This window comes from Hippocampus comes, unplaced genomic scaffold (assembly GCF_001891065.2).
Source record: "Hippocampus comes isolate QL1 unplaced genomic scaffold, H_comes_QL1_v1.1 scaffold56, whole genome shotgun sequence".
NCBI classification, from domain to species: Eukaryota; Metazoa; Chordata; class Actinopteri; order Syngnathiformes; family Syngnathidae; genus Hippocampus; species Hippocampus comes.
Window position 1 is genome coordinate 88616 of NW_017842056.1, and position 27532 is coordinate 116147.

At 46.8% G+C, this 27532-nt stretch overlaps 4 protein-coding genes and 3 long non-coding RNA genes across 9 annotated transcripts in view; 3 read left to right on the plus strand and 4 right to left on the minus strand.

Moving 5' to 3' along the window:
• LOC109510370 (protein NDRG3-like) lies at positions 1-11156 on the minus strand. 2 transcript variants are annotated; one of them, XM_019860623.1, is made up of 16 exons: positions 10026-11156; positions 8382-8466; positions 8265-8297; positions 5965-6070; positions 5765-5885; positions 5420-5482; positions 4677-4737; positions 4503-4589; positions 4244-4300; positions 3977-4080; positions 3360-3425; positions 3228-3279; positions 3108-3155; positions 1827-1862; positions 1674-1725; positions 1-1308 (listed from the first exon to the last, which is right to left on the minus strand). In XM_019860623.1, exons 2-16 carry the CDS (start codon positions 8436-8438, stop codon positions 1175-1177), a joined length of 1077 nt encoding a protein of 358 aa, XP_019716182.1. In that variant the 5' UTR covers positions 8439-8466; positions 10026-11156; the 3' UTR covers positions 1-1174. The 2 variants fall into 2 exon arrangements, with proteins under 2 accessions (XP_019716182.1, XP_019716181.1); XM_019860622.1 differs by lacking the exon at positions 10026-11156 and adding an exon at positions 9615-9636.
• Positions 1847-2674, plus strand: LOC109510377 (uncharacterized). The gene is made up of 3 exons (XR_002167111.1): positions 1847-1931; positions 2115-2119; positions 2403-2674. It is a non-coding gene; the product is annotated as an uncharacterized LOC109510377 (long non-coding RNA).
• On the plus strand, positions 5110-17371 carry LOC109510378 (uncharacterized). The gene is made up of 3 exons (XR_002167112.1): positions 5110-5264; positions 15516-15521; positions 17360-17371. It is a non-coding gene; the product is annotated as an uncharacterized LOC109510378 (long non-coding RNA).
• LOC109510368 (PHD finger protein 20-like) lies at positions 11317-21678 on the minus strand. Of its 2 annotated transcripts, none has more exons than XM_019860617.1 (17): positions 21571-21678; positions 19917-19996; positions 19627-19801; positions 18828-18912; positions 18419-18492; positions 18071-18353; positions 17636-17695; positions 16454-16655; positions 15993-16090; positions 15240-15350; positions 14593-14676; positions 14367-14509; positions 14193-14292; positions 13851-14046; positions 13412-13610; positions 12258-12462; positions 11317-11729 (listed from the first exon to the last, which is right to left on the minus strand). In XM_019860617.1, exons 2-17 carry the CDS (start codon positions 19994-19996, stop codon positions 11581-11583), a joined length of 2244 nt encoding a protein of 747 aa, XP_019716176.1. In that variant the 5' UTR covers positions 21571-21678; the 3' UTR covers positions 11317-11580. The 2 variants fall into 2 exon arrangements, with proteins under 2 accessions (XP_019716176.1, XP_019716175.1); XM_019860616.1 differs by having other exon boundaries at positions 12258-12471; positions 21571-21674.
• On the plus strand, positions 20849-23954 carry LOC109510375 (uncharacterized). The gene is made up of 2 exons (XR_002167109.1): positions 20849-21228; positions 23639-23954. It is a non-coding gene; the product is annotated as an uncharacterized LOC109510375 (long non-coding RNA).
• LOC109510373 (arf-GAP with coiled-coil, ANK repeat and PH domain-containing protein 2-like) lies at positions 23636-27170 on the minus strand. Its single transcript, XM_019860626.1, has 6 exons — positions 27046-27170; positions 26737-26951; positions 26035-26144; positions 25700-25810; positions 24927-24988; positions 23636-23766 (listed from the first exon to the last, which is right to left on the minus strand). The coding sequence occupies exons 1-6, from the start codon at positions 27077-27079 to the stop codon at positions 23660-23662; spliced, it is 639 nt and encodes a 212-aa protein (XP_019716185.1). The 5' UTR covers positions 27080-27170; the 3' UTR covers positions 23636-23659.
• The window catches only part of LOC109510349 (arf-GAP with coiled-coil, ANK repeat and PH domain-containing protein 3-like), a 31894-nt gene continuing 31484 nt past the window's right edge, over positions 27123-27532 (minus strand). The window contains exon 6 of the mRNA XM_019860597.1: positions 27123-27135. Coding sequence (XP_019716156.1) covers positions 27123-27135 — 13 coding nt within the window. The remainder of the gene's footprint in view (positions 27136-27532) is intronic.

The following is a 27532-nucleotide window of genomic DNA, read 5'->3' on the forward strand; positions in this document are numbered from 1 at the left end:
TCCACTTTTACTATTTATTTCGCTCAAATACTGAAGTACAAATCTTCTTAATTTTGTAACCAAGAGCTTGACACAACCACAACGACAGGTAAACAAAATCTTTGCGGAGCCCTATCCCGGTGAGGGATTCACGCTGGATGACAGAAGGTACATCATTGATTAGTCTTGGATTTATGTACACTTGGTGTGATTATTTAGTTTGGTGGCGTGCAATGATTTTTTTTTTTTTTTTAGGTAAAATATGTAGACAGACTCAATAAAAGGTTGGGAAAACAATGGCAAACAACAGAAACCAATCCATACAAAGTGTTCACACATCACCAATTTGTCCACCGTCACTCACACACGATGAACTTGTGAGCCTCGTCTGCCAAAATCCTTTTACACGTCAACGGCTGAGATACGAGACGGCGCCGCACTGGACCGTTTTCATGCCAAAAAGTCCACAAGCAGCAGGTAAATAAGACCGAAACATTTCAAAAGCAGGGGAAAAAAAATTGTCATGTCCATTTTTAGCCATGCGAGCATCACTTCACGCAACTGAACAGCAAAAATCATTTGATCAAAAAAGTGAGCTGACGTAAACGTTTTGGGCAAAGGATCAACCACGGCCACAGCATCCACCCGGTCAAACTCATATTGGGGCCCTCCTTTTTTGACATCTTGGTCCATTTTTTTTTTCCCCAATGGAAAATATACACCTCAGTCCGAGAGTCAATCAAGTGTGAAAAGCAGTGCCCTTCATCAGGACGTATCCGGTCCCGGTAAAAATGGTGATTTTTTTTTTTTTTTTAGGCCATGTTGAGGCCCCCAAAGACAACTTGCTCGTGGCAAAGAAGAATGATTAAAAACAGCAATTCCACATGGGTATTCACAACACTGAACTAAAAATCAGATATAATAAATAAATCGGCCTCAAACTGAAGCTACGCTAAAACAAGCTGCCACTGAATGAAAATAAAACGACAACAACAAAAAGCCCCCCACCACCTCACGTGAACGCCATCTTCAGCATCGCCACAGTGACCGCGGGGCCGGAGGGAGGAAGAAAGTCAAGATTGCCTTTGCCTCCGCTTCATTCCGAGAACTTGCTGGGCTAATCGGAGAGAGAGAGACGTCAACGACGACAGCGAAACTCCAGAATTCCTTCCTGGCCGGAGGTACGCCGGAGGCGTTAGGGGCTGGTGGGCGCGGCGCCCTCTGGCGGCGTGCCGGTGGAAGAGCGAGTCCGGACGCCGTCGCCGGTGCCCACGCTGGAGGCCGAGTGAGTCCTGGAGCGAACCAAGCGGGTCATGCCGGCTGTGGGCACTACAAGGGGGGACAAACCAGTTGGGATCAAGAAGAAGACGCTGACATCTTGACATCGGAATCAAATGCCCCCTTTTTCCCCTTTGCGCTCAAGTCATTTCATTGACGGTCCTCCCCAAGCGCAACCTGGACAATCAGTCGCCATCAGGACAATAAGTGTCCAGGTTTTGGAGCGGTTTACCTCAACTCCACCCCGCTGACTGATGTCTATCAATGTTTGTAAAATGCCCCATCACCCTGTACTGTACTGGAGTTCCCCGTTACAGTACGCTTGCGAGGGCAAGCGGGATAAGAAAGTCCTGAAGTCCTGATCACGACAAGCACACACCCAGAAAGAACAGACAAACTCGGATGGATTTACTCACTGTAGCCCATCCCCTGCACAAAATACTTGAAGGCCTCTGACAGTTTTCCAGGCTGAGGATGGAAGAGGGTGGGGGGGGGGAAGCACATTCGCTAAATATCCCGCCAAAAACACAAATCGAGGGGTCAAAACGAAGATGAAACGATGGGCTGACCTGCACCACTTGCGGAAGTCCTCCACAGTCTGCCATCTAGAGGAAAGACTGAGAATTACATGACATAGAGTACACGTGACATTTCCGGGTTGCGAAGAGCGAACGGTCTACTACTGCACTTCGAAGTCGGTCCGGGAAACAGTTGGGGCCCGCCTATTAAATGCCAAAGTCAATCTTTTACGAGCTGGCCTTTTCAATTTTGCCCCACGGAGCTCCTTCACATACGACTCAACTACACCCGTGACTTGGGTGGGTGCAGATCATCCATTTTCAAGCCACCGCGCAGAGAAGCTGTCGTGTCAAAGTCCGAACGGCAGGCGGAGCTGTGGTGTTATTTGTTAGCACATATTAGCATGAGCTAAGGCCATTCTCAGCGTTACGCTCGTGATATGTGGCGCGTGCTCAAATATTTGGCAAAGTTACCAGAAAAAGAGGAGGATGAGAGTGATGCCGTGGATCCAAAACGTTTGGTCTGTAACCATTAGACGGAGAAAAAAAATGTACACATAACAGGTGCGCTTCAAATTTGGCAGGCAAAAAATGTGCTGAGGAGCGACGAAGTGTTTGGACTCCGAGTCTTCGTCGAGGGCTAATGTTGCTGCAAAAGTTGTCCGTATGGGAGCGGTGGAGATTTGTGCTCCGCTGCACGTGACATGCACGGATCTGCTAAAAAACAAATTCTAAAGTAGAAAAGGGCAGCTTAGTGATGAAGTGCTGGTTGCGCAAAGGAAAATACAAATTATCTTTGGACTTTACTGGCTACAATTTTTTGTTTTTTTTAATCGATTTATCTGTTTGAGAAGACGTCATCGCCGGTAAAAGTCATAATTGACGTTCCACTCATTGTAGTGATGTGGAGGTGCAAAGTCTGACTTGGATGAGGCAGAGCTGCCCCGCTCCAAAAAAAAATGCTCATTTCAACCAGACAAATACAGCAGAGTGTGGATAGTGCTCCAACATTTTTTTTCATCCTTTGTTCATTATGGCAAAAAGCTGTCACAGACCCCTTGGGAAATTTTGAACTTGGGAAAAATGGAATAATATGTGCGTGTCCTTTGAATGAAACCAAGATCCTGTCAGATCTGCTCGCAGAAAAAGATGGCTGACAACATCTTCTTGTTGACTTGCAAATGATGGCAGGACTGCTTTGGAAAAAAAAATCTTCAGAGCGCTTTTGATTGTTTTCGAGAAAACTAACTCACAGTTTGTGTGTGCAAGGGAGACAAAACACAACAACCACAATAACTCTCTGCCAACTGTGGAGTGAATGGAGTGAGGTACCTTGAGCAGGGTGCTCTTAGTTGGGTTGAGTCTGGAATTACACTCCACCTGGATGGGGGAAAAGCGCAATGTCAAAAACATCGAGGGAGGAGCCATCGCGGCGGCAGCCGAGAAACTGACCACAGCGTCGACGGCGGGTGAAGCGTCTCCGACGACCAGCAGGGCGGGACACCTGACACGGACGCACAAACGCACGCGGCGCTAAGAAAAGAAACCACCACAATAACAACAAAAAACACAAATCGGTGCTACCTGAGGGTGTTGACTGCGTCTTCATTCAAACCAGGCACGGGGCGCTCCATCTGCAACTCGGTCCGGCTACACACACACACACGCACATGTTCGCACATCACGGACACGCGCAGATACAGGCGGGCAGGCACGCACACGCTATCGAACACGCCCGTTATGTTGCAGGACAAAAAGTTCAAAGAAAACAGGATTTCTTTTCCACAGAGAAACTTGTGCTTAAAACATCTCAACGAGACATCCGACGAAAATGAGATCCAAACCGTCGCGCTACGAGACGGGGATGCGAATCACTCTTCAATCGTGCCGCAATCGAAGCAGCCCTTCTTGAGCTGAACCGCTTTCACCTCACGAGGGTCCACCAAATGACAACAACAACAACAAAAAATCCCGAATGCCGTTCTCGCTTGTCTTGCCCCACGTTGTTTCACCCCAAATTGAAGTGAATGAAAACCTTGAGCTGAACCGCTTTCACCTCATGAGGGTCCACCAAATAACAACAACAACAAAAAAATCTCGAATGCCCTTCTTGCTTGCTCGCTTGTCTTCTGCCACGTTGTTTCACCCCAAATTGAAGTGAATGAAAAAAAAAATGAAGACAAACACACATGACAAATCACCTGTCGTAGCTGCAGTAAAACATCGCCAAGTTGTCCAGCGGAATGTCCTGAGAAATGTGAAGCCGGTAAGTCTGGATGAGCTCTTTGTTCTCTGTTAACTCATCCTACACGCACACACACACACACATGCACAAAACACTTTAAATAAGCATGACAAGCCTTTGCTTGGCAGTGTGTGTGTGTGTGTGTGTGTGTGTGTGTGTGTGTGTGTGTGTGTGTGTGTGTGTGTGTGTGTGTGTGTGTGTGCGCGCGCGCGCGCGCTCTCACCGAGCTGAAGTGGTGTGCCATGACGAGGTCCACCAGGTTGCTGGTCCAGCCGCTCACCTGCAATACAAGACAAGAGACCTCTTTTCCTGATATGGCGCTTTCACAACAGCCGGCGCAAATCACTTTGCTGAACAGCAAGAAGCAAAAAAGTGTTTAGTGTAAAAAAGAAAAAATAAATAAAAATACACATAATGGCGTGTGTGTGTGTGTGTGTGTGTGTGTGTGTGTGTGTGTGTGTGTTTCAGTGTGATTGTCGGACCTTGGATACGGCCCAGTCCATCCAGCCCTTGGCGCAGGGATCAATATTGATCAGAACTAATCCTTCCACCAGACTGGGCTCATTCAACTAGAACGGCGACAATCAGCGGCGTCAAGCGGGTGTCCCAATACTTTTGGCCACAGTGCGTATTTGCCTGAGAAGGGATTCACTCACAGCCAGCTTGCTGAGGATGTACGCTCCGGCGCCGACCCCAATGCCGATCACGCTGGTTACCCTGAGCGCACGCACGCGCACACACACACACACACACACACACACACACACACACACACACACACACACACACGGGACATGAAATAGTGTGCCATAAAAATGTATTTGTCCCCTTAAAAATGTTTTGTTTTGTTTTTAAATAGTTTCCCTACCGGTACTTTAATGTTATTGATAATCCCAAACATGTCAAGATCAGACAAAGATGACGACCCAAGTCAACATATAAAGCAGGTTGTTAGTGAGGATTGAATGTACAGTCATACCTCGGTTTTCAACCATAATCCGTTCCAGAAGGCTGTTCGAAAACCGAAACCACGCTCTTTGAACAAAAAAAAAAGAAGTGACAGTTCCTCGTCTACCCGAGGAAGCGTCACTTCCTCGTGTAAGGAAAGCGAGAGGAGTCAAGTGGCGCATTCAAGTGCGCTCAGTTTGGTCGAGAACCGATTCTCCGGTCGTAATCCGAGTCATAAAAACCTCGAAATCTTTGGTCGAAAAACGATTTGGTCGAGAACAGAGACGTTGGAAAATGTATTAAAAAGAACGAAAACTCTTCAAAGCTCCAGTAGGTGAGCCCGCGTGAATAATGTCCTTGCCCCCTTTGTTAAATATTTGATTTTTTTGGGGCTGCAGAACACATCCCCGCGATCAAGAAGGCCTTGACGGCGAAGAGTACACCGACTTACTGAAGCTGCGTGAGGACGGACGGCAGCATGGCGGCCAGCTCGTCCATCGATGGATAGTGGTACCTGAGTGCACAAACAAAAACTACACTTACAAGTTCACTTGCATTCGTTTCAGAGTTTTTGTTTTTGTTTTCCATCCAGTAAATGGCTTTGTTAAAACGGTAGTGGGCACCTGAAGCCTCTCACTGCTGACATGGGGAGAAAGTCGGTTTTTTTTTCCCCATCCAGTCAATGGCTTTGTTAAAACGTACGGTAGCGGGGAGCTGAAGCCTCTCACTGCTGACATGGGGAGAAAGTCGGCAGTGGTGACCAGTCAGTCGCGGCACATACAGAGACAAACAATACCCGTTGGGGAAGGCGGGGGCGTTCTCCTGTTGTCCCGGAGCGTCCACGTGCATCACCGAGAAGTGCCGAGTCACTTCCTGCATGTCCTCGTAGTTAAAAAGGCTGTTGAAGCACGACTTATCTACAAAGACATTTCAAGCGAGCATTGAGTCGGACGAGACGCACGCGGCGCGCACGCCGGACTCCGCGCGCGTACTCACGGTTGAGTCCGACGTCGTGGTAGGTGAGGATGGTGGGGCGGTTGCCCTTAGCGACGCCTCTCACGGTCACATGCAGTGCGCAGTGAGTCGTTTCCACGTCATACTCCTGGACAGCAGAAAACAATTGTGCGCGCATGTCGATCATCCAAACAGTAAAAGGTGACTTTTGATGGGAAGTGGATTCATGCGGTGTCTTCTCTCCAAATCTGGGGTGAAGAATGAAATGGAGCAGCCAAGTCAATCTGCCTAAAATTGGTTGGGTTTTTTTTTTTTTTGTATTTTATTGTTTTTTTTTAATTTGTATTTTTTAATTGTAAATTAAACAATCTTCTACTTCTTCCTTTCATAACTTTGCTACTGTGAATTGGGAATTTCTCCATTGTGAGACTAAAAAAGGTTTTCTAATCTAATCTAATCTAATCTTAAAAGCATTCCGAAAAAAAGAAATGAATGAAAACAAACAGAAGAAAAAAAATGCCCTATTTCGGAAATGTTCAAATAAAAACAGCAAAACTCAAAATATTTTTCGTTCTATTTAAAATGAAACATCGCCCCATGATTTGGCCATGAAAAAAAAAACTAAACAGAAACAAATAAAAACACTTCCTCATTTTTTTTTTTTTTTAATTGGCTGACTTTTCATGAATTCCTATTCCAAATGGGAGGTTGGTTTGAGCGCTGAGGTTTTCCCGCCTCTGCCTCTCTCTCGACGGGCGTTGACGCATCCCGAGGGATCGCGACGGGTCCGAGCGTGAGATGACGAGCACAAAGAAGAAAGCCGGCCTCTTGTTGGCTGTACTGTACCCAACCGATGTGGAACATGTTGTGCTCTGGAAGCTCTTCGGGTCTTTTTTGGGAGGCGACTCCCACACAACAGAGCCAGCTGCTATTTTCACCCGTGCGCTGCCGCTGCTGCTGCTACTCTGCTCTGTCTACAGCAGGGGTGGGTAGTGGGGCACGTTCTTTTAAAAACCTATTTGTTGTCTTAAAAATGGGCTCGTTAACTCAAACCAAATTATGAATCAGACTAAAAATGAGAATCAAGAGCTTGAAGAACTTCGTGGTACATCATTTGAAACAGCCGGCACAGCTTCTTGCTTGATGTCTTGTGTGGGAGAGGCATGAAAAGAGAATTCGGGTCCATCAAGAGGCGACCCCCGAGCCTCGCCGTTTCCATGATTTCGGGCAGAGTGGCCAGACCGGGCGTTCCGGGCGTCCTGGCCTCTCGTCTTCTCCTTCAGTCGTTATCTCGCAGCCAAGTTAAAGTCGTTCCTCTTGATCCAGATCGAGTTTCTCCTCCTCAATTTATCGGAAGGCCCGTCCTTTCACTCATTCTCCTCTTCAGGAGCCTGGCCATGTGTGGCGACCCCAGCCCGACAACCGGGGAAGCGTACGGACGTTCCGCAAAGGTTTTGTATTCCTCACAGAAGTCTCGTTTCCATTGTGGGCACGCCGTAAGAGCGACGGCATGAAAGAAACAATAACTAACATAAACGACCATCCTTGGAGGCATGGAAATAGTCATTGAACACAACATGAAATGGACATGTGAAAGGGGTCAGCTCAGAGAGGTCAGGTGGGGCCGGGCCATTTCAAGATTTGAAACCACATTTGAGGATCTTCAAAGGAACTCGAAAAAGGGAGCCAGTCAAGAGGCCAGGGGCGGCATTCTGGACCAACTGGAGGCGCTTCATGGAGGATCGGCTGACTCCAAAGTCAAGTGCATGACAGTCATCCAGCCGAGATGTGATGAAGGCATGAAGGACTGTTTCCAAGAGCTCACCAGACAAAGGAGGGCCTTGACTTGCCTCAGATGAAAGAAGCTGGAATGAACAACGGCACCGATTTGCCGGTCCGATTTCAAATGACTGTCCACTTGAAGACCCACGTCTGAGACTGTGGACTTAAGATGAGAAGCCAGGGGGCCCCGAGTCCGCAGGGTTGGATGTACGAGGGCCACTGGGACCAAACGCCATCACTTCTGTCTTCTTTTCGTTGAACTTTTAAAAAAAAAACTTGCATCGCTGCGGAGCTTCATGCCGAGCAATGCCCCCAATTTAAAACGTCAACTGCAAATTCAATCTGTTGAAATGTCATGCTTTTAAACAATGACTTTGTGTAGCTACCTACTTAGGATGAAACAACTGCTTGCGTATGATACCTTTGCCATGGAGAGTTTGAAAAATTCCCCAGGTTAAATTCCCATGGCAATTTGCTCAAGCCCTCTGGCAATGTCCCATTGCCTCGCAACCGTAAAACCGATCACACACATTACGGTGATCTTTGGTACATCACGTCACCTGACAGTTGAAGTCCTGCAGGTTTCTGCCATTCTAGGAAGAGACACAAAAACATTGCATTCATCGAAAGCACTGCAAGTGGAAGTCCAAGAAAAGCTTTGTGTTCTGTTCCCTTACCTGAGTCGTCAGGAGGGGTTTGATTTCTGTCAGCTGGACATCGTGAAGTTCCTCCATCGTGGGACCCCCGCCCCTTCCTGCTCGCCTGAGAAATATATGATGTATATATGTGTGTGTGTGTGTGTGTATGTACACACACATACCTCGACTGTATTTCTAGAGCACTTTCGCACAGAGTAGGAGTGATGTATTCCCTCTTTTGAGTACCAGTCAAGAGGTGGAAACACCTTTTAATCGAGGCCCAGGCTGTCCATAATCTGATAATACGTCGTCAGAGAAAAAAAAAATAAGCCTTGAATAAACTGAACTGCAAGTTCAATGGATTCCCTGCCGACTAAGAAGTTCATGTTTTTAAGTGATATATTCTTTAATTAAATGTAAGCTTACGTTAAATTATTATTTTCATTTTATATTTGAGCATTATATTCCTTTGTGTTATAGTTCACTAAATTATCTTCTGTTTCATAATTGTTGAAACATTCTTATGCTGCTTGCGTCTGATTGGCTGAAGAGAAGCAGGAAGTGTTTTCGTTACCGGAAGTTGCGGAGCAGACGTTGGAAAATAAAAGCCGCGTTGAAATTAAGTCCATCTCTCCTTTTTGCCCATTCCTAACGTAGATCCCTCCATTCAAAACCTACGAACCCCTCAACTTACATATTCGACAACCAAGTCAGCTACGTGTCAAGCGTTGGGCAATGCGGCTTCAATGAAATGGATCGAGACATTATTTCTCGTGAGTTGCCCGCACTATTTGTGTGCGTGTATTCTTGCGCGTGCATTTGAAAGGCGCGCCGTTCAGCTCCGGGCACGATTTGTTTTGCGAAGGGAACACCGATAAGTTGTTGGTGTCTCGCGTGCCTCCAACGTAACGCCGTCGGAACACGACGGCCATTGCTCATCACCGTTCAGAGTTGATTTCCGAGATCTATTTGGACCGCTTTTTCGACGGAATATCTTTCTATCGGTGTAATGAAGCTGATCAAGTGCGCAGAGGAGCGCGAGTTGACAAACGCATGCACGGTCAGCGTTGGGAACTAAGCGACCATTGATACAAGTAACAATGGGTGTTAAAAAAAAAAACACTTCCAAAGCTTGCTTAGTGTTCGGAAAAAAAATAAAGCCAATCCAAAAAGCGGGGACAACACAAAGAGCAAACGTGTTTTGAATGAAATCATTGTCATTTAGTATTATTATTATTTAATCGATGAAAGGTGGAAATAGGATTTTTGGACCTGTTACTCGCCCAGCCCGAATCGATCGCAATTCCGTTGGCTGAACGATGCGGTGGCTGAACTGGGTCGAGCTCCGATGGGTGACGTCTCGTCATTGCTTCTCGACGAGCGACCGATCAGCTTTCAAGACCAACTAATTAAGTCCATTTCCGAGGGACGCGATCGCGTGTGTATTGGTACGCGTCTTTTCGGAATAAACGACAGCAAATGAGCTAAAAGTCTGATGCTAACGTGAACTCGGGTCAGAGAGCCGCTGCATAGCAACCGTTGCCATGGGAACCGTTTCAATTCGTTCTCCCTTTCTGCCTTTTCTCTCGCGCTCACGCACACGCGCGGCTCGCGACTAGTTAGCTTGGAGCTAATTATCTGTGACAACTCCGTGACGAAATTCTCTTCCTGATTTTCACTCACCGTAAGGCGCGGAGTCGAATTTAACGAGCGACGAAGGTCGACGGGGAAGTAAAACGAGAGCGCCGTTCGGAGCCCGAGTGAGCTTGTTGCGAATCACCTCAGCCCCGACGACGAGAGCCAAGTGGACGAAGGATACGAGCAACCGGCTGGCAGTCTGGAAATGGCGGGGGCGGGGCTCAGCGAACGTCAACAACAGCTCGTCTTTTCCCCTCCAATGACTAAAATAAGAACCGATGAATAATATTTTCCACCTTATTGACCACGTGTGCGTGGGTTGGGTGTAAAATATCACAATGTTAGTGTTGTACTGTTGTCAATTCTCTCTATTTTACTTTTTTTTCACGATCTCAAGAAAAAAGAAAACAAGAGTTTTGCGAATGTTGATGTCAACCATTCATTCTTCAGAGGCAAGCAGCCACCTCGTGCTTATAAGTCAAAGAAATAAAAGTCTGACAAAACGTGCGCATTTCGGCAACATCTGTGAGTTGCACACCATCAAAATAAAACTAAAACTTCACGCGGTTCAGTTTGTCATCGCTTTTGCATTGTGTGCACAAGACCACGTGACCAGTCGGTGAGCAAATTCTCCTCCCCCACATGGACATCAAGTATTGGACACTTGCAGGAAGCGAAAGGCGAGCCGACGCACTGTGGCCGTATACGAAAAGTTGTGCGCTCGGAGCGCCCTACACACTGAGATTGTGAACTTGAACCAATCGTGCGAATCCTGTCTGTGAGTGCGGGGATTTGTGTTTGGCCAGCCATGTCATACAGCCACATGGGAATGATTGACTGAAAAGTGTCATTTGATGGCTTGGTGATGAAATGCCGCATAACCAGTGACGAATAACACAAACTGAATCGGCATGGGTGCTCGCTTGAAGTGAGGACCTTCTTGTTTAGCTTCTTACTTGATTGCTCCGTCAGTTTGTTTTTAGTGCCACAAAAAAAAAAAAAAAGTGTTTTGAACGGCCGCTTGTTTCCTCACACTTTGGGCTGTGCTTTTGCGAGTAGTCTCCAGCGGTTGACTCCATGAACATTTGCTGCCGAGGAAGGCGGAAAAAGAGATGACTGAAGATCCAGCCCACTGGTCGTCACGGGAACAAGATCTCAGTATTGGCCCAGCAGATGAGAGCCAGTAGCTGGGTACCCTCATACTTTCCTCCAAGTGGCTTGTATGTAAATAGGCGCACACACATGAGGCAGGTTTACCTTGACTACGTTAGTATTGTTCATCGTAAAAAGAAAAACTAAAGCAACACGCCGTCTATTCAGGATCAAGAACAACAGATGTTTTAGTTTTTTTTTTGGCCGTGATTCTAACGTTTCAGCAAATTAAATAGAATAAGAATATATATCGTAATCTCAGAACGCTGTTAAAACAAGTGCCGCATGCTAACGTGTGCGTGTTGATGCCATGTAAACGGAGAAGTTGCCGCCGCTGGATGAGGAACACCTCATGTCTCTGCGTCGGGCACTTTTGGGGCGGGGGCTCCACCTCAAACAAGCGCGCGAATGTGCCATTTGTCCAAAGTGTTCGCCGGCTTCAACGCCGTTAGCTGGAGTGCCAGTGGCGCGCCGAGAGCCGCCTGACCACGGACAGGTCGTGCAGCAGGCGCTTGATCCGCTGTTTGAGCTGCGGCAGGCGGGACAAGGGCTCGGGAGGCTCCAGCTCACCCGAATGATCCAACCACGACTCCAGAACTGAGAAAGAAGGAAAAAAAAACATAAAAGTGGCTTATCGACTTCCTGCTGTGTGTGTTTACAGAGAGTACACGTCGACACGGAAGATACGTGTTCGGTGGTTCTTCGAGAGAGTGTACGAGTGAAATTTGTTCCGTGACCACGCTCGCATCTCAAAACACTCGCCCGTGAAAATCCTCTTTGCCCAGTGAAACGAATGGAAATGCCATTAATCCGTGCCAGCCCTCCTCTCGCCCCCAACAAAAATGCTCTCTAATGAGAAAAAAGAGCACGCCACAATCATAATCGGGCTTGAAGCCTCTTCTTTTTTTTTTTAAATGCTAAACTGTTGCAAATTGTCAAGATGGGTACGTTGAGCTCACTGCCACCACAGAGCACCTGAATCTCAAGTTTGCACCCACAAGTCAAAGCCAAGAAAAGAATCGTCTGAATCGTGGCTTGCATCCCCGAAAGCTCGTCATGGTGGCCACTCGCAACCAAATGGCACCGCCGGGCCGAATTAAAGGGAAAAAGGAGCGGACGCCTCACCGTCCAGGTCCTTCTCGATGATGTCCATCCTCGTGCTGATCTGCTGGTGTAGACGCTCCACATGCTCCAGCAGGTTGAGCTGGCATTCAGTCGGTGAGGCCGGCGGACGAGCGCACGCGTGCCCTTCGTCTCCGTTTGCGCACGTGCGCTTGGTGCTTTTGGCACAGCCTTGCCAATCACTTTCATCAAATCCCAAGTCTTCCCGCTTTATTTCCTGGAAAGAAAAAGAAACACACGAGCGGCGTGCTCAGCAATCACATTTGCCATTTTAAAATCAATTGCCTTCCACTGGCCTCTTCCGTCCTTTGCAATGTGAAAATGATTCTGTTCACATTGTCTGTTTCTTAGCGAGAATTAAAATATACCCCCCCCCCCCCCCCCCCAGCACCGCCAATTTCCCGATTGTGGGACGAATAACGGAACAGTTTTGAACAGTGGAAGCGACAAAATACCCCAAACAAAAATGTGCCGACGAATAAACTGTACTTGATGAAACAGACCGATCGACTCTTCCTAGACAAAGTTCCTCGCTGCATCTCACCCGCGAGTAAAAATAGGTCATCGCTGACGTGGTCACGTTGCCACGGCAACAACAGTCAAATAATGAGAGATGCTTGTGCATCAAGCTCCTTTTACGGCGCACTCTGACCTGTGATCAACCCGAATCTCCCAGCGTGCAAAAAAAAAAAAAAAAACCCCACAAAGATGAGTAAGCCCAAATTCCTCCACTGCTATTTTGAAAGTTTCCTCAATAGTTATTGCAAAGCTTGATCGCTTTTAGAACCAAATATTGGGTTTGGGACACAATTTTCAAACACCCCAATGAGTGAATAAAATCATCACTTAAAAATACATCACAGCGAGCTGGTGGTTAACACGCCTGTATCGCGGGTAATCCAGCTTCCTCCCGCATTCCCAAAACAAGCATTTTAGATTCCTTGTCGACGCTAAATTGCCCACAACCGCGTTGTCATTGCCGTGATCGGCTTGAGCTCGCCGAGGACACTTACGCCAATCGAAAATGAATGAATTGATCATTTCGATCCATCCAGCCAGACCCATTTTTGAATTGCTTTCAAGATCCGAGACATCGGAACTCAGGACGTGGCTGCCAATTGTTCACATTTTGCTTGGAATCCGTTTCATCGTCTCACCTCATCCTCTTGGAGCGCGTCTTGTTTCGCAGCGGCGGCGGCGGCGTGCTTCGGCCTGGCTTTTTCCCACGACAAACCCGGCTTCTGGTAGCAGTGCTCGCTGCTGACATAACTGACGGGGGGCTCCCCTCGAGGCTTGTGCCCCTCCTCCGGCGCCCATGGCAATCGCCACAGCTGCAAGTCGGGGTGCGAGGGCGTTCTGCGTGGCCGGGCGAGAGAAGTGGGGGGGGGGGTCGTCGCATTATATGCGAGTCACAGCTCCGTCTCGAGTCTTCACCAAGTTTCAATCAAGTGGCAAAAATTAAGTCGAGTGCCCAGTCAAAGTTCAAGCAATTTGGGTTCAGTCATCGCTCGGGTGAAGCAAGTCATACGAGCCCTCAGACCTCTTGACGGAGAGACGATGACGACGCGGCGCGGACGAGCGCCGCCAAGGACTCACCGCAAGAGGCCGATCTTCAGCTGCAGGCCGCTGAGGACCTGATTGAGTCTGTGCGTGTGCGCCAGGAGGCCGCTGGTTTGCATGATCTTGGAGGCGTTGCTCTCGGAGTAGTTGTCCCTCACAAAAGACAGACCGAACATGCGCCCGGACGTGAGCAAGTCGGGCTCGGACAGGTAGCACTGAGCCCGCCTCCAACCTGGACACACCGCGTCAGAGAAGCACGGCGTGGCCATGAAGCCCAAGTGCGCTGCCGTCAACAGGTACTCCCGATCATGTAGCGCGCCACCTGACTGACTCCTCAAGAGCCGTGCCCCGGTGGCTTTGTTTCTATTTGCGGCCTACCTGTACAGTGTCTGCAGTAGTAGCAGATGTAGTTGCGCGGGACGTTGTCCTCGTACAAGCCCATGCAGGTGCCGTGCTGCCAACACAAACAGGACTCGCACTGCGGACAACAAAGTTGAACGCTGCGGCTTGTTGCCGAGAGGCCTCGAAAGAAATCGCCCGCGCGAGGCCCACCTGGATCATAAAGTCGTTCTCCTCGTCCACTTCGCACACGCACCTCACCACCTCGCTGTCCTCCGCCCCCGCCGCCAGCAACCAGGAGGGCGCGTCCTCGCCGCTCTCCGCCGTCAGCGTCGACCAGTCGCTGCCGTCGTCCACTGACAAAAGCGGTGCGGGGATGACGTCATTTGCCGTCCGGCGCGCCCGCGTCTGCTGCGTGCGCGCTCGTGTGCGCGCTTACATGTGTGCGTGCTGGGGTGCTCCTCGCCCAGTTTGAATGCGGCGGAAGACAAGGCCAAGCCGTCGTTGTCGCTACTGCAAACCTCTTGAGACAAAAACAAAACCAAAAAAAATCAACAATTATTCTGCATTGTCAACATCCTATTCTGGCCACATTATAGAATGGCACGAACAGAAAAGTGGAGCTTCAAGTCTTGTAGTTTCTCTTCCAAGATACAAAGAATTTGCTGTTCTGGGACAAAACAAACAGTAGATTCTTCTATCACCCGCTCCAAAAGTTTGTTTCTTGCTTTTTGCCATTTACTTTTTTAATCCGCAGCAAAAACAAAGCAAAAAAAAAAAAAAAAAAAAAATCAAGCTGGCGCCGCAAGAGTGGCTGCCTTTACAGCAGCTCTTAATATTTTGTTCTTCTACTTCTTCCTTTCATAACTTTGCTGCTGTGAATTGGGAATTTCTCCTTTGTGAGACTAATAAAGGTTTTCTTATCTTAAAAACTGTCCCAATTGGTAGGTTTCCGACAAAAAAAGCAAAGAAAAGACACGCTGGATGTGTTCCTGCGCAACTTGGCCTTGTGTCCATTGTTGTGTTTCTTGGTACCATGCTTGAGTGTTGTTGTTGTTGTTGGTTTTTTTTTTCTTAAGCTTTTACCTGATTGGCTCATCTTTTTCTTTTTCTTCTTTTTCTTCTTCTTCTTCAGTTTGACCCTCAGAAAGTTTTTTCTCTCTTTCTTGTCTTGATGACTCTTGTCCCGCTTGACCTCTGCCGGCAGACAAACCACACCAAAGAGGCTGCATTGACACTCTGTCCTTCGAGTGAAAATTCCCATTTTGCGTGAAGTGAAGGGACAGAAGTGGGAAGTGCGAGTTTTGCTCAGCGAAATTTCGATTGAAAAACAGCCTGCCTCATAAAGCCCGTCAACGCCAGCGAGATGTTAGCAAAGTAAGCCGGAGGCGCACCTAAAACATGTCACGTTGGATGTCAATATGTTACACTTGGGGTGTACAACATTACATCTGGAAGGAAATTTGCACAAATATTTCTGGAAAGGAAAATAGTGATGCTGCTAAGCAGGGCTTCATTCGTCCAGCCGTCGAATTTTTTAACGGCGCTTATCCTGAACAGGGTCGCGGGGGCGCTGGAGCTTTACGTCGATCTGCGCGTCGGCCCAATCTAAAGCGGCTTGAAAGACGTGGAGATTTGTAATCAGCTGAAGGTAGCTGACGAATATTTTCCACTCATGATTCTGTTCCGATTATTGTTCCTCAGCAACAAAAAGGTGTGAAAACGCTGCCGTTTCCTGAGCGGCAACAAAGTGATTCAGCTCCTCCTCGAGGATTATTATGAGGACAAGTGAATCGTCACGGAACTCGATGAGAAGACGAATCGACGGCGTCAGCCGACCTGTTAACGTGGTCCCGGGCTCTCTGTCGTCACGCTGACAGGCGACGCCCGCCACGTCGTACCCAAAGTGGCTGCTCTCCGAGGTCGAGCGCTTCCTCCTACGACACAGTCAAGTCACGTCAAGGCGGGGTAAGTGTTCTGCCGGCAACAGTCACTGGCTGCGTTCGGAATCACCACCGAAAAAGTGGCCACTTTTATTGCGCTGCTCTAACGTGGAGATGAATTCCCCCGTAGGGCCCTTAACGGAAACCAATTTGAATCCGAAAATCGGTTTGGATGCAAAAGATTTGAGGGCATCAAATCCAAACCGAATCCAAACCCAATCGGATCGTTCACACACGCACGTACGCACGCACAGGGTACATCGACTTGTATGTGAAGGTCGGCTCGAGAGTAGATGAGTGAACGATTCCAAAGATAGCCAGTGTGACGTCGTGACGCATTGACGGGAAGAAGCTGACCTTGGCATGTCTGCCACAGCCGGAGCGCCTTGTTCCTCCGGCTGCTGCTGCTGCTGCTCCGCGTGGTAGTACTTGATGTGGTAGTGCAGCAAACTGGCCTTCCGGAAGGACTTAGCGCAGCCCGCCGATGGACACTTGAAGGGGTTGTGGTCCAGCTCGATGGAGAGGATGGGGGGAGGCTGGTTCTTGATCACCCTGTACACTGACGCACGAGATGGGTCGTAGCAACGAGCTACAATGACACCGTCGCGCAACCTTCGGGATGAATTGTGCTCTCTGAGTAGTTGTCATGCCACATCCTTGTCACTTGAACTTGAGTATTTTTGTTGGGAACAAACTTCAATCCGCGGCACTCGCCACTTTTATTTTCCGCCATTTATGTTCGCTCGCGCGATCCATTTGTTTTCAGTCGTCAGAGAGACTCCTTGACTCTGTTTCATTGATTCCGTGTAACCAATGGCAACTTTTGACTCAATTCACCAATCGAATGGGCCCAAACGGTCACATGACCGTAAAGAATCTGAATTCTCGTGGATGAAATTGCCTTCATGTGTGAAATGATACAAATTACATTGATGAGTGATTTTCGGTATTTCAAGTGTTATTGTGAGCGAGAGCTGAATATTTACATTCCACTTTTTTACTTGCTTTCGTTTTTTGCGATATTAAGAAAACGTGAATCACAAGTTCGTCAGTATTGAACTCGTTTAGATTTCGAGAAGATGGCCTTTATGTGTCACTGAACATATTTCTGATGCCGATTTTAAAAAAATGTCCACAATGAAAGCAACCTTTTTGCCCTTTTTCTGTTCCGGTTAGGTTTTGAGTCCCATGACCCATCCCAGAAAAGAGGTGAGCCGTGACGCTCGTTACCTGAGATCTTAGCCAGTGCAATGTCATTTTCAGTTGACAGTAAGTGGCAAAATGGCCGAGCCCTGAGATCAATCGGAAGGGCTCCATCTTTCTGCTTGATTTATATTCCACAAATGCAATATTGATCAAAATGCAATGTTTAGACTACTTGGGGTACATAGAACCCGTTTTTGTCAAGAGGATGTTCGACTTGACTTTCCCTTTAACACAACCGATCAAGGGTTAGGTACCCCCCCCCCCCAAAAGAAAAGAAATATATTTTATATCTATATTTTGTTGCAATTTGAAAGTGAAATTTTGGTGACTTACGTGGTTCTCTGCTGAATTTGTGAGTGGTGGGGAGGTGAGCCTGGCGCTCCAACAGCACGTCTGCTCCAGGTGAGACACACATTGCGAAAAGCAAAGACGCACAGTCAAGCCCAGAGCTCATTTTCATCAATGGGTACCACAGGGCTGGGGGACTCGTCAATTGCGTTCAAAAGCAACGATTTTTTGGGGGCGGGGGGGGGGGCAGCTTCCGTAGTTCAAAGCGGATCCTCACTGACGTGCGCTGCTCACCCGAACAATATGAACATGAAGAGAGATGAAATCATTGATTTCTTATTGTCATCATTTCAAGTCTGTCTCGAGATTTCTTCCTGACCAGTACTCTTTATTTTTTCTTTCTTTCTGTATTCGACAATTTTCATAGGGGAATTTCCTATGTTGATTACTTCTTGATTTTTATTTCATGATCGCGTTTACCTTTGTCGACGCGGGCGGGGTTGGAAACGGCAGGTTGGCTGAGCTCGCTTGCGATTGTCTGCTCGTGAGTCTCACTCTTCCCACCCGGAGGGAGGGGAAGACTCTTGGCTGCTGGCGGAGGCAGCGATGGTGACGATGGTGATGATAGGGATGGTTGCGGCCCCCTCTGGCCTTCCTCCTTCTCCTCCTCTTCCTCCTCCCTGACTTCTTCCCCACATTCCGGCTCGCTCTCTCCTTCTTCCAGTTCCTCACTTCCCACGGCTGACTTGTCACATTTTGACTTCTGCAAAAGCGCACGTAGGTTTTCAAAGTCGAATGGGGGGCCAGTTTGTTTGTCGTGTTCCTTACTTTCTGTAAGGCTTTGACCTTCGGGGGCTTCACGGTCCGAACCACGCCGTCATAAAAGCGAACTGTGTAGGACTCTGACGCACAAAAACACATGAGGAAACGTGTCTCAGAGCTGGATGCAACCTGGTTTGGGAAATATTTTTTGTTTCGTGACTAGGTACATGAAAGGGGAAGTCGAGTCGACACGTTATCTTCACAATACATCCGACGTGCCCGCACGAGTGGAAACACGGAATTATTATTTGAAAACAACAGTCATTCATGTTAAGTGTCTTTCTTTAACATCTCCATCTGCCGCTCCCTCCTTCGGCAACGGTTTCCATTGACTTTAAAGAAAACGATCAGCTGATTGCATTCTGATAGCAAGAGAACATCCTCGGCGGAAAGAATGATGTAACTGCAACCTCACCGTCATCGTTGACATGCAGGATTTTGGCCGGGTAGAAACGACAGTCGGTCCAACAGGCCAGAACCTTGGTGCCGGAAACAAACGACTGAGAGAAAGAGATGGGAAGAAAATATGAATTGATACACGCTACGTACTGCTGACAAGCGGGGGTGTTCCTACCCCCGGCTAGAAAGCCCAGTGTGGGGAGGAGGAGCAGTCACGGGATAAGAATTTATAGATTTTGTGTGTCAAGTGGTCCAAAGTGTTTCTAAATTACAGTGAACCATCGCCATGGCACTGTTCATCTTTCACAGCTCCGCTGTTCCGCGGATTCTTTTTAGTGGAGTTTTTATTTATTTTTTGTTCATTGTGTTCTGCAATCCGATTGGCAAAGGGACCGTAGACCAATGTCAACAGTCTCCGCGCCTCATCGCTGCACAGCTTTGTCATATTTTCTTCATGACAAAATCCACAATGTTGACGAAACGTTCTGCAGAGTATTCCTAAAAAACTGTCAGTTGTTTGAAAGAAAGCATTTTTTTCAATGCTTGGGCTTGAAAAAGCTTTCATCTTTGGTTTCGTTCAATACAGCATTGTATTGTTGAGGTAATAATTGTAAAAAAATAAAGAGGACTACTTCACGGTCTTACCGTAGTAATTTTCTTCTTTTTTTTTTTTCCATGAGACTAAAGTTAGACTAGGAAGAGAATAAAGTTTTGATATTGGATGAAGTCATTTTAGGAGGCACTATTGATCTCTATCAATCTAAGCTATTATCATTATTATTATTATTATTATAATACGTGTCTGTGCATCCTACCGTTGACACACTTGTCGGATTGAGGCCCCGCCTTCCCCTCAAAGTGAGTCGCTCCAGTGGCCGCAGGTACGGCGAGTTCCAATGGAACCATTCGTCATGGCGGCGGCTCCAGCGGCGATAGTGGATGAGAACACGCTCTTTGTCGTAGTCTACCTTGTCAATGGTGGCCGAGTACCTGATAGCCACCCCCCCCAAAAAAAACAAAAACAAAAACCGAAAAACAATCACATTTGGTTCATATAAATGTACAGACTGCAGTTGGCTAACATGCCGCTATGAGTAGCGCCTACCAGTTTTTGTGGCGGTCTCTTGCCTGCAGTTGAGCGCCCACTTCAAACTTGATGCCTGTCCTATCTGGTGGAGTCTTCATCTGTATAAAACAAGGTACAGATACATTTTTTAAAATTTGTTCAATTTATCTATCCCCTTTTCTGTTCAGTATCATCTCTTGTTCAAATAAGATGTCAGAGAGAGAGCAAGCGAAAGAGAGAGAGAGAGAGAGAGAGAGAGAGAGAGAGAGAGAGAGAGAGAGAGAGAGAGAGAAAAGCATTTTTCAACTTTGGTGTTGTTTTCTTTGATTTTACTTCGAAAATGTTTGATGATACTATTAGATCCATCCATTAATTTTCGATCCCGCCTACTTTGATGCAGGCCAAGAGGCGGTGTACACCCTTGACTGGTCGCAAGTCAATGTCAGGGTACATACAGTCAAACAAACTTTCGCCCTCATCTTAACACCCATAGACAACTAAGAGCAGGCGTCTCAAACAGAATACTCTGCGGCCCGCTACTTGACATCGAAGTTTAATGTTAATGCAGCCCCCACTTTTTTGTCACATCGTGGCCCTCGGTAATTTATTTCTTAATCACTTATGGACTTCCATACCTCAGGCTTATGACAGCTTTCGGAGAAACATCATTCAGGGTGACACAAAGGGGAAGGAAAAGATATTCTGTCACCTTTCACCATCTGAAGAACTGTTAATGTTTTGAACTTTTATTAATAAATATGTATTCATAAAGTTTGAGAAGAATGGATAAGTTGCCCTTTGTTCCCCCAATTTGAAGCCCTTTTTTCAATGTCAGGGCACATATACACAGGCAACCAACCGACTGGTCGTCAGTCATTGTCAGGATTCTTACAGCCAGATAAGAGAAGGTGAAGCAGAAAGGGAAAACCACTCTTTCACTGAGCTGCCCTAGCTCTAAATCAATACATATATGATAACATTTAATTACAATGAGAAAAGAGGAATATTACCCAGTCAAAGTGTTTGTATGATGCATTTTAATGTCACTTTGCCAGATTACAGATCATAAGTACGCGGCACCCTTAAATGAAAACTCCTCATACACATTTGACAGCGATTTTTTTCATTTACACCAAATGAACTTGTCGATGTCGTTCGACACCTGGTCAACGTTTTTGACATATCTGTTTCTCCACTTCCCGTGTGACAACATCCCATTGGTTAGAAACATTGAAAGGTCGGAATTCCTGACTTTTCATTGGTCGTCAGTGCTGTCGGTGCAGCGCGAAGGCCCGCCCTTTAACTGCTCTTTGCTATGTGGATTATCTCTCGAAATGAGAAAGCGACTAAGGTTATAAAACTCAACACAAAACTCTCACAAATGACGCAGCGGTCTTCTACGCACAGCGGGTAGAAATGAAGGCCGCGCACTTTGAGTTGTTTATCTGTTTTTGGACAGTAAAAACGATGAGTTGGCGTGTTCCTCCCAATGATTAGAACTAGATGAGCTAGTGGCTAACGGCTAGTCCCACAGACGAAGCAGTACGAGCAGAGCGTGAAGTGTCATTTTAACGACACGTATCATGACGTTCGGCGCGACGCACAGCTTCAGCAACTACCCGCCCTATTTAATTTGACTCATCGATAACTGGTCCCTTCGAAGTTGAAAGGATGCAGCGAAAAGCTTGTTTACCTCTCGCGTTTAGCAGCGCAGTCAGTGAATGCACTCACGAATGACGTCACATCGAGCTGGCACTTTGGCGCATGCGCATTCTGCTTCAATGGGGAATTGGTGGACGGCGCGGACGATGATCGTTAGGTGGTGCCATTTGGTCACATTTTCACAAGCAGTACTTTGTGTGGTTATCGCATATTTATCATTATTGCAATGGTGCCTTGACTTGCATTTAATGCTGACTCAAAACAGTCGTATCACAAATCGTCATGGACAGAAATGCCGGTGATGGACTGAAGGATGTCCGGCCCGCTGACGTATGACGGACTTTCAAAATTTTTATAAATTGCCCACCTCTACTAATCAACATAAACAACCAATGGAATGCGCTATGGATGGACGGGGATGACAAAGCCTATCGCATGAATATATTCTATGTTTGATGTATGTGATGACGTAGGAATGTTTTTACTGATGTAAGCTGCAGTCCCTGGCTCTAAGACAAATTTCTCGCTCGCGAGAAAATTTAAGAGAAACCTTGAACCGACAGTAGAACCTTGGATAACATATGACAGGACACAAGAAGAACTTGCCAACTTTGTTTACTGACATTTGATTGCATTTCATCATTTCAAACGGCACTCCGGTTCACAGCAAGATTTGCCCAACGATTAACTGTGATGGACATGATTTTGATGAATGTGAACGGTGGCAAAAATTCTGGGGATGTTCATAGTTGGGAATTTTTTATGGGAATGAAAGGGACTTCTGACTGGGCTGAACATTGGCACTTAATATAGTTGGTCTATCTACATAAAAACAATGTCAATACTAAAATCCCCCCCCCCCCCCTCCCCGGGAAAATCTGTCGTGATTTCAGTTTTGTTTTGTGTTTTTAGCATGTTCTAAGGCCCCCAAATGGAGATGCGAATGCTTGATGGTCAGGCAGCCAAGGAGCTGGCTTTGCAGATGCCCTCTCAACGCAGAGTCCCATCTCTCATGTAGCCAAAGAGCTCGCGTCGCCCTCTTACTGGAACGCCCCGTTGCAGTTGCCTGTCGTTCATGTCGCCCCAGTGGGGCAAAACGCTAATTCTGTCCCGCCAGACGTACAGCTCAGCATTGCATCGGAGGTGGCTTGTTCGAGTGCCTCCATTTCGGATATGCAGCGACAAAGACGAAGCTCAGCCTCATAGATTAGAAAATGACCGATGACCAATTCATCTCACGAAAAGCCTCTCGGAAGGCATTGTCTTCATATCTTGGGGACTTATCAAAGAAAGCAAATCTGGCAAGAAAGAAAATGCAAGATGCTCGTTTTCTCACTCTCTTTTGAGTCCGCCATTGAGAGTCTAATCCTTGTCATATTTTCAGAGGTTGAAGTGGGCATGGGGAAAGATGTCCACATACATTTTGGTGCCAATTGATCGCCGCTTTTGGTAACTGTCTGCGAAGTTTGTGCAATGATTTTGAAAGGACACATTTTGTCCAGTTCCTTTCCCGACTCCCACCAAGACATAGGAAGAGGAGGGGGCGCTATATTGCAGACAAGGCATTTTAAGAGTACTGTAGTTGATTATTTACTGATTTCTCCCGAACAACTTGATAAAATTAAAAATGCAAGGTCATATAATTTTCTGATAAAAAATAATAATCATAATAATTTAGCTTGCTCTTGAACAATGAACCATGCCAGCCAGATGGTGCCTTGAATGGGAATAAAGAAGGAAATTTCCCATCTGAACTCCCCATGGAAATTTACAGGAAGCCCTTTACACTTGGTAGTTATGTGGAAAATGTCTTCTGTTAGTGGTCAAGGGACCCGAAAAGTTTGAAAAATCCCTGCTGTCTAGGTTGCCGTAAGCGAATAGGCTGAATGGAATATGACTGATTTTGAAGAACAGTCGACTGCACTTCCAAAGCAAGTGCTTGGCGTTTGTAAAAACAAAAAAAAAAAAGATCCATCCGAGGATAAGACCTGCAAATCCTTGTGGACAAAAGAAAGCACCAAGCAAAAAGTATGTGTCATAAAAACAAGAATAGGAGAAAAACAACATGGGTTGATTTTTTTTTTTTTTTGTCCGGATAGATCGGTGGTCCCCTGGCTTGGCTACCTGAAGGAGTGCCTGAAGTGCACGCTCCTCCTCTTCAGCTTCTCGGGATTGTGGGACGCCATGTGTGAGAATTCTCGGAAGATGTCCAGGTACGTGGCGTCTCCTGAGGAAGAACCACAGCCGAGGATGAGGATGCAAACACCGGATGGGGGCGGCGGAGCGGAATGTTAATGAGCACCAAAGCCTTTTCTCGACACCGAACGGTAGTCACGGCAACGACTCGGTCCGACCACACTGTATCTTTTGTGTCACCTCTGTGTTCTCAGGCTCAATTAAAAAACAAACAATGAACCTCTCCGACTGTCTGAATGTGGGAGAGAGAAGAGTTTCCTTTCATTGTATTCCCGTCAGCATAGTCCACACACTGTTTCCTGTCGCCACGGTCAAATGAGGACATTTCACTTCCCAAATCCAAATAGAAGGGATACATGAGAGAGGCCCTACAATGTCAAAAGGAAGCGTTTCCAGGCACCCTCTGACCGCTGGATGACTTCTGTTGAGTATGCATGATTATTCTTTGGCGGAGTTTTTGTCCAGTCACTGTTTAGAGATTCTCCCCCAAAACCCTTCCAAGAAGTATGTTTTGGGGGACCTGTGCAAACCCGCTGTCCTACAAAAATACACACATACATACGGTTGGTGGCTTGAGATACGAGTTTAATCCGTCTGTGACGGCTGTAACTCAAAACACGGGTGTCTCAAATCACCCTTCATGAATGTAGATGGCATTAATGTGTGCCTAGAGCCCCCCTGCCCCAAAAAAATGCTGAAAAAAAATTGGCGGAGTTTTTGTCCAGTCACTGTTTAGAGATTCTCCCCCAAAACCCTTCCAAGAAGTATGTTTTGGGGGACCTGTGCAAACCCGCTGTCCTACAAAAATACACACATACATACGGTTGGTGGCTTGAGATACGAGTTTAATCCGTCTGTGACGGCTGTAACTCAAAACACGGGTGTCTCAAATCACCCTTCATGAATGTAGATGGCATTAATGTGTGCCTAGAGCCCCCCTGCCCCAAAAAAATGCTGAAAAAAAAGTGGAAAAAAAGTGCCAATTGCAATGTGAGGCTAGAGGAAGTGAAGCAATATCGTGGATAGAGAAGTTCAGAACACTTAACATTTTACAAATGATCCCGACAACCTCGCAGCCCCTCCACATGCACCTCATGCATGCGTGCATGACCTCAGCACCTTAGCACCATGCGATAGTTGAGCACATCAAGTTGTGAATGGCCGGCTTGAAATGCCGCTCATTGCTTTGACCTGCTTGGGCGAAGCCTCCTTCCGACTCGCGCATCTCCTCGTTCATCCTGGCCAGACGCAACCTAAGCAGCAGCAGCAACAACAACAACAGCAGTGGATTTAACATGAAAGGCACAACTGAAATGAAATGCAAACTTTTTGTGCTCGAGGGCTGCGTTTGAGTTTTAAAAAGGACGGATGGGCCAAAACCAAAGCGCGCAAGTAAAATAGGTCATTTGAAGTTTTAATTACTGGTCAACAGCTAATTTTAATCAGAGATGGCTTAATGTGTCCCTCAAGTATGATAAAAAAAGTCGTACCTTTTTTTTCAAGCACATCAGGTTTTTGAGATATTTTCTTTTTTTGGTTTCAAAATTGAAAATGTAAAAGCATGTGCAAAACCAATAATACCCTGCATTGTAATTTATAGCTATGTTGTTTCCCCCCAAAAAATTCCACCTGTTGCTGAAGCTAATCCTTAATTCATAAATATTAGTATGCTGTATTACATTGATATCATTGTTATTAAAACTTGATGTGCTAGAGAAATAAAAACAGGGAAAATTTGGAATCGGCTGAAAAAAATTAATAATTTCACTTACCACTCCGACTAAAAAATGTCGTGAACATTTGTTGACCAGTGTTCAAATCAATTATGTACACACTCATTAATCAACTAATTGTTGAATAAAAGAAATGGAAATCCGGTTTGGGGCTATTCACTATTCATTCCATCGCTCCCAAATCTTGCAAGACGGGTCGGCTTTCAAACAAAACAAAGCCAAAAAACGTACAGTGTGACGATGTCAGCATTGGCTTGCTGCACCGCAATGCTCAACGGGTCGTGGCCATCCTCATCGCCGTCGTTCTGGGCGGCGCCTCGTTTTAGGAATAAACACACCTGCCTGAAAGCACACAGGCAAGCTGAGGTGAAGGATACCCCTTTTCCACACCCCCCCAAAAAACTTGGTGCTCATTCAGCGCCAGCGCTGCGCTTAGCTGGTGCTTCACAAGTTCTTAGGAAGAACGTGTTTGGTTTTCCACAGGCAAAGAGCCAAGTAGAAGTGATGGTGTTCCGCCAGCGAGGCATTCCGCCTCGCTAGCAGGCTAGCACTAAATTTGGACTCACCCTGTGTGGCCCAGATAGGTGGCGTGATGCAGGGGGCCCCGCCCTCTCGCATCTCTTTGATTGACATCAGCGGCGTTTTGGAGCAGGAACTCGCAGGCCAGCAAGGAACCCTTCAAACAATGGTTGACAGACCTTTACAAAGATTTACAGAAACGAGACTAAATACAGCGAACCACCGCCAATCGGTATCGGCGGCATTAAACCCTGAGCAGAACACCCCTGGAGATAATATAGAAATTATTTTCTTTTTTTCTCCATGATTTCAGGAAAAAAGTTTTTGAAATGAAAAAAAAAATAATAACAATTGATTGAATTTACAGATTTAAAACAAAAAGAATTATTCTGCCCAATGGTTTGGATTTTTAATAAACAAAAACAAAACAACATTCCAATGATGGGGGGAGGGAATCATCAAAGATTTTCCATCATTTAATCCCAAATTCAAATGTATACCACAATTTGTAAACAAACCATTTAGACTTCAATACAAATCATAGTTTAAACATGCATGAGCGATTACCAAATGAAATGTATAGAATTACACAGTGTGGAACAAATGAGTTTTTGCAACTTTTTTTTTTTTTTTTGCTTCAGCCGCCCGTTCCTTGTGGGAAACGTTTACATCTTGTTTTTGTCATTTTTTGGTTCAACATCCAGCTGGTGACGAACGCACAAGCGCTCGGAGTTGCAGTGAGTACGCACCCCAATCACAGCCTGGATGAGGGGCGTCTTCTCTTGGTCCTCCTGATTAACCATGTTGACGTCGGCGCCGTGCGCCAGCGCTTCGGCCATGACGGTGATGTTGCGAGCTCTGGCTGCTCTGTACAGGAGCGCCCCGGGGTGGAGGTGCCCGCTGTCCCCCGGGTCCGACGTGTCATGATCGGCCTCGCCGCTCGAGGCTTCGGATGCCTCACATTCTGAGGGAAAAAAACATCCAGGAGTTATTGATGAGTCAAATCAAGTCACATGCGTCCGATGTTCAAGTTGCTGTGATTTCAGTCGAGGACGCACCTTCTTCCGTCACGCTGTCCACCATTGGCCCCATCACCAGAAAGTCGGTGCTTCCGTCGGTGCTGCCTAAACCGCTGTCACTGCTGAGGCCTGGCGGACCAAGAAACACCACAACATGGACGAGTTAGGGCACAACGGGTGCTTTTCAGCCATGCGCTCTTCTAACAGCAACGTGGCAGTACTCCAAAGGAGACAGAGGATGTAAAAGGGACTTTTTATAAGCGTGTATACCACTGCCGTGTGCAGTTTTGAAGCGGGCTACACAGAAGTCCAAGTCAAATCACGTAAAAAAGCCAAAAGGTAGGCAGAGCTGCAATGTTACTGGCTGCACAGATTTGAGTTCACAAAACACATGCGCTTCTGCTTACTGGCACACAGCGGACTGTTTGGCAAAGTTGTGAATGTGAGGTCGGGGGATATTTCTGTTATGTTTCTGCTGCATGCGCCACATACATGGATCTGCGCATCAGTTGAGCGCAATGTGGCA

Bases quoted from the DNA above. Each gene is read 5' to 3' on its own strand.
- LOC109510370 (XM_019860623.1), bottom strand. From the start codon at position 8,438: ATGGAGGAACTTCACGATGTCCAGCTGACAGAAATCAAACCCCTCCTG. The intron at 1,726-1,826 runs GTCAGCCCATCG...TTCCATCCTCAG, and splicing joins GACTTCCGCAAGTGGTGCAG to CCTGGAAAACTGTCAGAGGC. The intron at 1,309-1,673 runs GTGAGTAAATCC...CCCCCCTTGTAG, and splicing joins TGTGCAGGGGATGGGCTACA to TGCCCACAGCCGGCATGACC.
- LOC109510368 (XM_019860616.1), bottom strand. From the start codon at position 19,996: ATGAAGACTCCACCAGATAGGACAGGCATCAAGTTTGAAGTGGGCGCT. The intron at 19,802-19,916 runs GTAGGCGCTACT...GGTGGCTATCAG, and splicing joins AGAGACCGCCACAAAAACTG to GTACTCGGCCACCATTGACA. The intron at 18,913-19,626 runs GTAGGATGCACA...TCTTTCTCTCAG, and splicing joins ATCCGACAAGTGTGTCAACG to TCGTTTGTTTCCGGCACCAA.
- LOC109510373 (XM_019860626.1), bottom strand. From the start codon at position 27,079: ATGGGGCCAATGGTGGACAGCGTGACGGAAGAAG. The intron at 25,811-26,034 runs GTGAGTCCAAAT...GTGTGCTTTCAG, and splicing joins ACCTATCTGGGCCACACAGG to GCAGGTGTGTTTATTCCTAA. The intron at 23,767-24,926 runs GTCAAAGCAATG...GTTCTTCCTCAG, and splicing joins AGGAGGCTTCGCCCAAGCAG to GAGACGCCACGTACCTGGAC.